The sequence below is a fragment of the Clinocottus analis genome, unplaced genomic scaffold, assembly GCF_023055335.1.
Source record: "Clinocottus analis isolate CAN_PGR_092001 unplaced genomic scaffold, fCliAna1.0.p SCAF_8, whole genome shotgun sequence".
NCBI lineage: Eukaryota > Metazoa > Chordata > Actinopteri > Perciformes > Cottidae > Clinocottus > Clinocottus analis.
Window position 1 is genome coordinate 1,995,143 of NW_027176240.1, and position 9,411 is coordinate 2,004,553.

Genomic DNA, 9,411 nt, shown 5'->3' on the forward strand with positions numbered 1-9,411 from the left:
ACGTGGAGCCGGTGGGGCGTTCGAGGGCAGCGGGACTTTTTACTTTGACCCCGGATGAACCTGTTTATCTTCAAATGAAAAAGACGTTTTACTCACTCCGCTGTGTTTCTTTTCAAGCACTCGAGAGGGAGTTTTTTTTACTCGAAACAACGCGCTTTCTGTTGCTCTCTGAACAAGCGTTGGCATGTTTGTTCTTGGATGGATGCACTTCCAATTTATAAGACCGCAAAGTCATCGACTAAATAGTTTCGACTGTGTGAGAAAGAAAACTTTTTCTTCCCACTCGACAATGAAATATGATACAAGAAGAGCAATTTGCTGACTAATCGCTCTCCCTGTGTGAAAGTCTCACTTCCTGGAAGACAAAACTATCGCTGAGTCACCTGTTCTGAAGATCTTTGTTACTTTAAAATGCTGAAACGTCAGAATCGTCTTCTTGGATCGTGTCAGTTTCTCTCTTTAACGTCCGTACTGAGTCATCACCGCGAGGCTTTGTTCATCATTCTAGTCTGATAGATGTTTAAATATCTGCAAGCATACAAAAAGTGACTTCTTTTGAGTGGGAACTTCACAGACAATAATCGTCTGAGCACTCTTTCCAGGAAGGTGAGAGAGTTAAGTTCACTCAACTATCTTGGGATGCGGCATCTTATTTTGAAAAGGCCTCCGGCCCGCGGTTCTTCTCTCTAATGCTGGGTTGTGTCCCTGTGATTAAAGTCAATTAGCACATCAATTATGGAGGAGGGAGGTCACTCACAGAACATTCTCAGGGTTTAATCTTTTGGAAATCCTCCCGCTCCCATTTTAAGTCCCAGCATGCCCCATTCAGACAATCTTTTGGCTTAAAATACGTCATATTTTTCCATTTTTGAACCGAACGACACAGTTTTTTGACTGAAACTCCTTCCTAACAGACCAAGTATTTGTTTTATTGAGATTTTTGTTGCAGATTCTGATTCTTTAGGTCCTAATCTTTCCAAAAAGGTGTCTTATTGACGCTCCAGGAGGCATTTTTGGGGAATCTGGCTCATATCACGCTGCTTTAAAAGTGATTTTTGTTTGCAGATATACATTTTTTATCTATATATACATCCTGTTTCATCATCGCCTCTCTCTTTCATCCCTCTCTCTCTCTCTCTCTCTCTCTCTAATGGAGCCATTGGCCTCATCAATAATACACTCGAACATCCGTCCGCTTCGGCAGCTTCAGACAACAATGAGCGACTTCTTCTTCTTCTTCTTCTTCTTTGTACCGCTGTACACTCGCCCCCCTCTGACCACACCCTCTCTCTCTCTCTCTCTTTCTCGCTCTCTCGCCTCTTTTGTAGCTCTGCTGCAGGTCACCGGTCCGTCACAACCAAAAGGTAACAGGATCTAAACTCTTGTTGCATGTGAGTCCTGTCGTGTGGATTTTACCCGCCAGACTTACAGGACGGACAACAATGTTTACTTTGAAATCCTGCAAATTATTCACCGTTTAATGAAACCGAAAGACCTAAAAAAAAGTACCTCCAGGTGATGGAGCCGTCTCCCGCTCTCCCACACCACAGTTTCTAGGGGTGTGAAACACCAGAGGTCCCACGATACGATGTCGTCACGATACTTAAGTCCCGATACGATATTATCACGATACGTTGAGTATTGCGATGTATTGCGATTTATTCCCTTTTTTTTTCAACCTCAATTTGTCCCCAAAGGAAAACTTTGGAAACAAAAAATGAATTGATTTTATTATTCCAGGACCAAAAAGTTTAGAATTGATTAAATCAAAGATCGATACTTCCGTGTATCCTCTCCTTTCTCCTCTCCTTCCTCCTCTCCTTCCTCCTCTCCTTCCTCCTCCCCTTCCTCCTCCCCTTCCTCCTCTCCTTCCTCCTCTCCTTCCTCCTCTCCTCTCCTCTCCTTCCTCCTCCCCTTCCTCCTCTCCTTCCTCCTCTCCTCTCCCTCCTCCTCCCCTTCCTCCTCCCCTTCCTCGTCTCCTTCCTTCTCTCCTTCCTCCTCTCCTTCCTCCTCCCCTTCCTCCTCCCCTTCCTCGTCTCCTTCCTTCTCTCCTTCCTCCTCTCCTTCCTCCTCCCCTTCCTCCTCCCCTTCCTCCTCTCCTTCCTCCTCTCCTTCCTCCTCCCCTTCCTCCTCTCCTTCCTCCTCTCCTTCCTTCTCTCCTTCCTCCTCTCCTTCCTCCCCTCCTTCCTCCTCTACTTACTCATGTCATTCCTCCCCTCCTCCTTCCCCTCCTTTCTCCTCCCCTTCCTCCTCTCTTTCCTCCCCTTCTTCCTCCCCTCCTTCCTCCTCCCCTTCCTCCTCTCCTTCCTCCTCCCCTTCCTCCTCTCCTTCCTCCTCTCCTTCCTCCTCTCCTTCCTCCTCCCCTTCCTCCTCTCCTTCCTCCTCTCCTTCCTCCTCTGGTTCTCTGCCTGAAGAGCAGCGACACAGAGAGACAACAAGGAGACTTCCCACCAATAATGATGACAAAGTTGCCGCGTCGGCTGAATGTGTAAACACAACTGTTTGCTCACGTGTCGCTGCTGTGTGTCCAAAGTAAATTAAATTAAATGTTGCTTTAAAGACGCTTGTTCTCCTGACTTATGTATTCAGAGCAAACTCATTTTATCAAGTATGGATCCACAGTCATTATGATGAGATATCACTCAGATATATGTCCAGGTGATTAATAAACGCACAATAATGACACTTTAATTTTTTGTTTTTCCCCCTGGGCTTCCATACAGAAACACACGTCCATTACGTTTAAGTACTTTTATACACATTTTGAAGTATGTTTAAGTACTTTTACACATTTTTATTCCATCTGTATATTTAATATTCTTCTTACTGTTCATTTTTTATTTTGTTTTATTACCGTTCTACTGTTTATTTACTTGATTTAATACTTGATTTTCATATTTATCTATATTTCCTTGTGAGCAATGCTGTTGTAATCCTGTAATATCCTCACTGAGGGACTAATAAAGGATTATCTTATCTTAACCCTGCATTAGTTTAATGTTATTCAAGTACGTTACTTGTATTTATTTCTTACTGAAGGACTTTATTGTGTAATGTTGTACGGCTCAAACTCTCCAGTGAATCAAAAGCAAATTAAAACCAATAACCTTCTGAAGGTGAGTAATTGTTCATCAAGCTAAAGTGTTCATTCAGAGGTTTAAGCTACAGAGATTACACGAGAGTCCAAACAGAGCTCAGGTGTCAATTTGATTGATTGTGAAATCATTTTTTAATATGTGGCCCCCTAAAATGATTAAATACCCAGGATGGGTCCTGTGTTGTGGGATAATAGTGTGTATGGTCTTGTCTCATATTGAGACTTTACCAGTTAAGTCTGCATTCAGTTTATGTGACTTTTTAACTGCAATGATAACACCTGTGTGGACATATTGTATTGAATATGTATATGTTGTTGCTATATGGACTCATGAGTCTGAAATAAAAGGAATACGTTCAACATATGAGCAGAATGACTCATTAATAACCAAATCTCTTCGGGTCAGAGACAAAAAAAGCTATTTAAATACAGTTACACACACACACACACACACACACACACACACACACACACACACACACACACACAAACTATAATGAATCCATAGAAAAGCCTCCATGATGTGGCTGAACGTGCTGCAGCTCTGTTATTGTGCATTTCAAGAGGTGACGTGTCAATTTGATTGATTATTAAATCATTTGTTTAATATAAGGCCCCTAAAATGACTAGACAGGTCCTGTGTTATTGGATAATGGTGTATATGGTCCTGTCTTATATTATGATCTAGTTTTAAGACTTACAGCTAAGTCTGCATTCAGTATGTGACTTTTTAACTGCAATGATGACACATGTGTCCTCATATTGTATTGTTTTGATGTATTGTAATGTATATTGTGTTGCTATGTGGACTCAATAAAAGGAGTACGCTCAAAATATGAGCAGAATGTCTCATCTGACAGTCATTAACAACCAAATCTCGTCATGTCAGAGACACAACGAGCTATTTAAACACAGCCACACACCAAAAAAAACACCAATGGACGCAGAGAAGCATCCATGATGCGCTGCGGCTCTTATTGTTATTGTGCACTTCACGAGGTGACGCGCCTCCGTGTCACATCCTCTCTTACCCAGTCCTCGAAGTGCTTGCTCCCGTTGTGCAGGATGTCCTCGAACTGGATGATGCAGTTGGCCACGAAGTCGTCGCAGCCGATCGGCGCGTCGTGGAAGACGGACAGCTCGATCCTGCGGCCGTCGTGCACCTCCGTGGTGAACTCGTCGTTCCACGCGGGGCTGTTGGTCCTCTGCTTGGTGGAGGTCTGGCCCACGCGCGAGTCGTCCACGTTCAGGGCGATGTACGTGTCCAGCAGGAAGCTCGGGGTCTTGGGGCCCACGGCGTGACGCAGGGACCACGCCGTGGGCTTCAGGTCCAGCGCCTCGCGGATCCGGATCTTCAGCATCCCGTTGAAGATCACCATGGCTGCGCGGCGGGATGGAGGGATGGGGGAGGAGGAGAGGGTGAGGGAGAGGGGGTCACTACCTCTCTGATGGGACCTCTGACAAAATAACAGCGGCTCTGTTCAACCGGTGGTCCTCCAGGTTTCAACACACACACACTTCGTCTAATATGCTCCAAACTGCGGAAGAAACGCGAACTCCCGCGGGTCCGCAAGCAAAAAAAACCCTAAACAAAAACCCCCAACCCCCGCCACCCCACCCCTCCCACCCCTCCACCCCTCCAGGTGAGCCTCGCTCCGTCCCGTCGCCTTTACTTCCGAGGGTTGAGGGTGAACACGCGGCGGCGGGGGCACCTGAACGCACCGGCCCCGTGTTGCATTGCGCCGCGCGCCGACTCGCTGCAGATGGGAGGAGGAGGAGAAAAAAAATGAAAAGGCTCCGGGAGGACCGCTGCGTTTTCTGGCGCACCGCTGGGGGGGAGGAGGAGGAGGAGGAGGAGGAGGAGGAGGAGGAGGAGGTTGGGGGATGTTCGAGCCCGGACCCGCTGCGACCAGACAGCGGCTGGTACGGCGCAAACAACCCGGCCCGCGGAGGCGCAGAGGGCGGGGCGGGCGACGGCGGCGCGTCGGCCGGGGTGGGCTCGGCGGGGTTCGGCTCCTCGGTGCCTCGGCCTGGTTTCAGCCGCAGCTGTTGATCTTAACTTCCCGTGGACATACCTCAGGCTGCCTCCCTCTCTCTCGCTCTCTCTTTCTCGCGCGCTCTCTCTCTCTGATGCAGGAAATGCGAGAAAAAAAACACGTCAGATTTCCTTCTGGAGCCTGGTGTGACAGGCGGGGGGAGCGACGCAACCCAGACGAGGGAGGCGGTTTTTGGAAACAGCAGCTTGGGGAGAGGAGAGAGGAGGAGAGAGGAGGGGAGAGGGCGAGAGAGGGATGGAGGGGGGAGGGCTCCTCTTATCCGCCCCAGGTGGAGCTGGATATAGAAGCGCGTGCATGTAGCAAATGCAGGAACACAGGTGTGAAGTGTGCATCTTTCTAAGAAAAAGATTCCACCGCAATATGGACTCCATGAATGAAGCTCATTCATGAATAAAAACCTATTTATGTGCTTGATGAATGCCAAATTACAACAACAACAACAACAACAACAACAACAACAACAACAAAGAAAATAAAGAAGAGACTTTGGGGGAATCAGGCCAACATGAGGATCTGAGAGGAATGCATGAAACTAAGAGATGATTGCGATTCATAGCAGGACTATCTGTTAGCCACACGCGCCATGCTGCGTGTGTGTGTGTGTGTGTGTGTGTGTGTGTGTGTGTGTCCACTATGTGTGCAAAACAACCTTATCCCTCAAATCAGTCAATTTGCACAGCTTTGTGGGTCCATTTGGCTCTGAATTGGAGCTTTACAAGGCAACGTAATTGAATGTACAGCAACTTGATGTTGTTTAGCCTCGTGATCTCGTGAAGAGGAAGATTGTGGTTTAATTGTATGAACTTCAGTTGTAGTCCATTTGTAACACAGACAAACACAACACAAACAGTAGTGTGTGTGTGTGTTTCTTCAAACCTGCATCATGAGGAATGTAAACAGACATCGTCCATCAGCTTTGACTGATGTCTGAGCTCCAGGCATCAGGATGTGAACACAGTCTCTCTGCTCTGTGATTGATTACATATTTTACATAAAAGGTTTAAGAAGGGAAGTGTTAGAATTTCATGAATATTGACCAATAGCAGCATGCGTTGCATTATTTTATATATATATATATATATATATATATATATATATATATATCATTATTATTCATAACGTATTTCGAAATATAATTATTTTTATTATTATTATATGTATTAATATTTTGTCTTTTAATTTTATATGCATATATATTTTATACATATAGTTTTGTGATTATAATTTGTATTATTTATTTATTTTATATATATATATATATATATTTATCATTGTCTTTTATTGTATATCATTTATTTCTGAATATAAATAGTTGTATTATTATTATATTTATTATTTATTGAATATATATAATACAAATATATTTTTTTAGATATAATATATTTCTAAATATAATTATTTTTATTATTATTTATTTTATATATATTTACCTGTATATATATAATTTATTATATATAATGTATTTTTAAATATAATTATTTATTATTATTATATATTTTTTCTTTTAATTATATATACATATATTTTATACATATTTAAGCATTCTGAGGTTCACGTCGTTTAGAGAATGCTCTCTGATCCTGACTTAGCTTACAGAGCGTATTTGAAACTCATAATAAAGTCATATTTTGAGTAAACATGAGATATCTTGACAGATCTGACGTTTCCTAACAGACTCACATGTTCAGCTCTACAGGACACGGAGCTGAACACAAAGAGGAGAGAGAGTATTGATGAGCATTAGTCCTCGATCCCTTTCTGACCTTGGCCCTTTTCCATTTGCTCCCAGTGTTTCCTACAGAGCGCAGTCTGGTCCAGGCAGGAGGCCTGAGAGCTGACCCTCATCGGACGACCCCACCTCAAAGATTTACTCCACTCCATACGCTCACCTGGCGGTCAGGAAGGTGGCGCTCTGACCGTCCTGATGCAAAGGGTCCGACGTCAGGCAGATGATAGAGAAAGAAAAGAGCATGTGTGCATTGTGTTGTCAGACAGCTGTGATGACGTCACACCCAGTAGTTGAGACTCAGCGTGTTTCAAACCGTGACGACGCCGCCCCCTCCTGGGCATCACTTGCTATTTCAGGCTTTAACCAAACAGGGTCAAAAAGGTCATATTTTAGTGACGCGACATAGCCTGAAGAGTCTGAATAAGGACACACACACACACACACACACACACACACACACACACACACACACACACACACACAAACATATACACATAATGTCTGATGTGTCTAGCAAAAGCTAACACTTCATTTAAAACTATATGAACTCCAGTAAAATGGTTTGTTGGCATCGCAAAAAGTTACACACAAACCAAATAAATAGCTGCCAACTGGACACTGAAGTGCAAAGTATACATCTGTAGTATCTTGAACCTTTGACATCTTCACGTGCTGCGTGCTCTAAAATAGTAACACACATCAACGCAAATACAACAGGGAAACAAACACATGTATTTATCCAACGTGAGCTCAGTCCCTGCAGATGAAATATACTGCAATGAAAGTCCTGGAGCTGTTTTTTATTGTTGTCCTCCATTGTTGTTCATGTATGTTGGAGAGCTGATGGAAGAAGAAGCTTCCGGTGCCGGCTCATGTCATATGCTGCCACCTAGTGGGCGGTTGGTGGAAGTTCAGTCTGAAGTTTATGGTCTTAAAAAAGCATATTTTGAAGAAAAAAAGCAACATTTTTGTCCGTGGGGGTTCAAGACTTTCCTTTGGAACAATACTGCTATGGATGTTTGGAGGCCATCGGAACAGGAAGTGCTTTCTTTTATTAATTTGTCTCTTTGCCCCGCCCTGTTTTCTCATCACACACGTCAGCCGTGTGTCTCTGCAGCAGACAGAGGAATCCATCACAGGCCGAGGAAATCCCCGGGACGTCTGCCACGTCCTGCCCCCCCCTTCTCTCTCTCTCTCTCTCTCTCTCTCTCTCTCTCTCTCTCTCTCTCTCTCTCTCTCTCTCTCTCTCTCTCTCTCTCCTCCCTCCACCCTCTCAGCTTGTTTTAAGTCTAGCGGACCGGCTTGGCCGCCGTAGTCGAGGTCGTACTGTTGCTGTGACACCAGTAACATCTCTGTGGCTTGAAAGGGGAAAAAAAGAAATTTCCACTTTGAGCGGCTGCAGGAATGAAAGGAAAATGTGAGTCAAAGAGAACGTTCAGGGAGAAAAAGAAGAAAAACCAATGAGACGTTGTTTATCTTTCCCAAATAGACCAATTTTTTTACCAAGAAGTCATCATAATATAGCTTCATCAATATTAAAAAAAGACATTATTATTTTAACCTTTTGGAAAACGTGCGGGAAAATTCTCCCGCTCCAATTTTAAGTCCCAGCATGCCCCATTCAGACAATCTTTTGCATAAAATATGTAATGTTTGTCCATTTTTTAACAGTTTTTTGACTGAAACTCCTTCCTTACAGACCAAGACTTTGTTTTATTGTGATTTTTGTTGCAGATTATGATTCTTTAGGTGCTAATCTTTCTAAAATGGTGTCTTATTGACGCTCCAGGAGGCTTTTTTGGGGAATCTGGCTCATATCATGCTGGATGTTAAAAGTTATAATTAAAATATCTTTTAAAACATTGTGGAGATGGGTTTTACTTTTTTTTTTTTGGGACTGTCCAGCAAACAGCATTCAAATTGATGGTTATTTTTTGACGAGTGCATTAGCAGCTGTACAACACCAGGGGGCGACAAACACCAGAGTCATACATTATAATCTTTTATAATCTTTTTCCCAAGGCTCAATTAATTCTCTCCTCTCTCTGCCATCCACTAACTCTCTCCATGCACTCCCTCAGTGTGTGTGTGTGTGTGTGTGTGTGTTCTTTCTTACTTGTCGCCGCAATCTCCCACAATTTCCAGTCTCCACGTTATGTTTTACGGCACATCAGCTCCATTAAACACCTCGCAGCCGCCGGCAGAAGGTCTTCACATCAGCACGGATGGAGGGATGGAGGGATGGAGGGATGGACGGATGGAGGGATGATGAGCGTAAAAAAAAACAATGACATCCCGTGTACCCGCTGTGTGTGCTTCACATCCTCATAATCCTCTTTCCCTCCCCTCCCTCCCACCGCAGTTAGTTATTCTGCTATTTAATTATAAACAAGCTATCAAAAATCAATATTAGTTATTTCCCTTCCCTTTTTTTTCTTCTTCTTTTCCTCACAGTGGGTTCTTTGTGTACGCCAATCAATATTCCCACTTCGGCCCTCGGGGGGAGGTTAAAATACGATCTATAATAC

The 9,411-nt window shown here is 43.8% G+C and overlaps 1 protein-coding gene across 1 annotated transcript in view; it reads right to left on the minus strand.

The window, feature by feature from the left end:
• LOC137779430 (protein kinase C epsilon type-like) overlaps nt 1-4,689 on the minus strand; it is a 48,337-nt gene extending 43,648 nt beyond the window's left edge. The window contains exon 1 of the mRNA XM_068567145.1: nt 4,129-4,689. Coding sequence (XP_068423246.1) covers nt 4,129-4,476 — 348 coding nt within the window. The 5' untranslated portion in view covers nt 4,477-4,689. The remainder of the gene's footprint in view (nt 1-4,128) is intronic.
• Between the last annotated feature and the right edge of the window lie 4,722 nt (nt 4,690-9,411).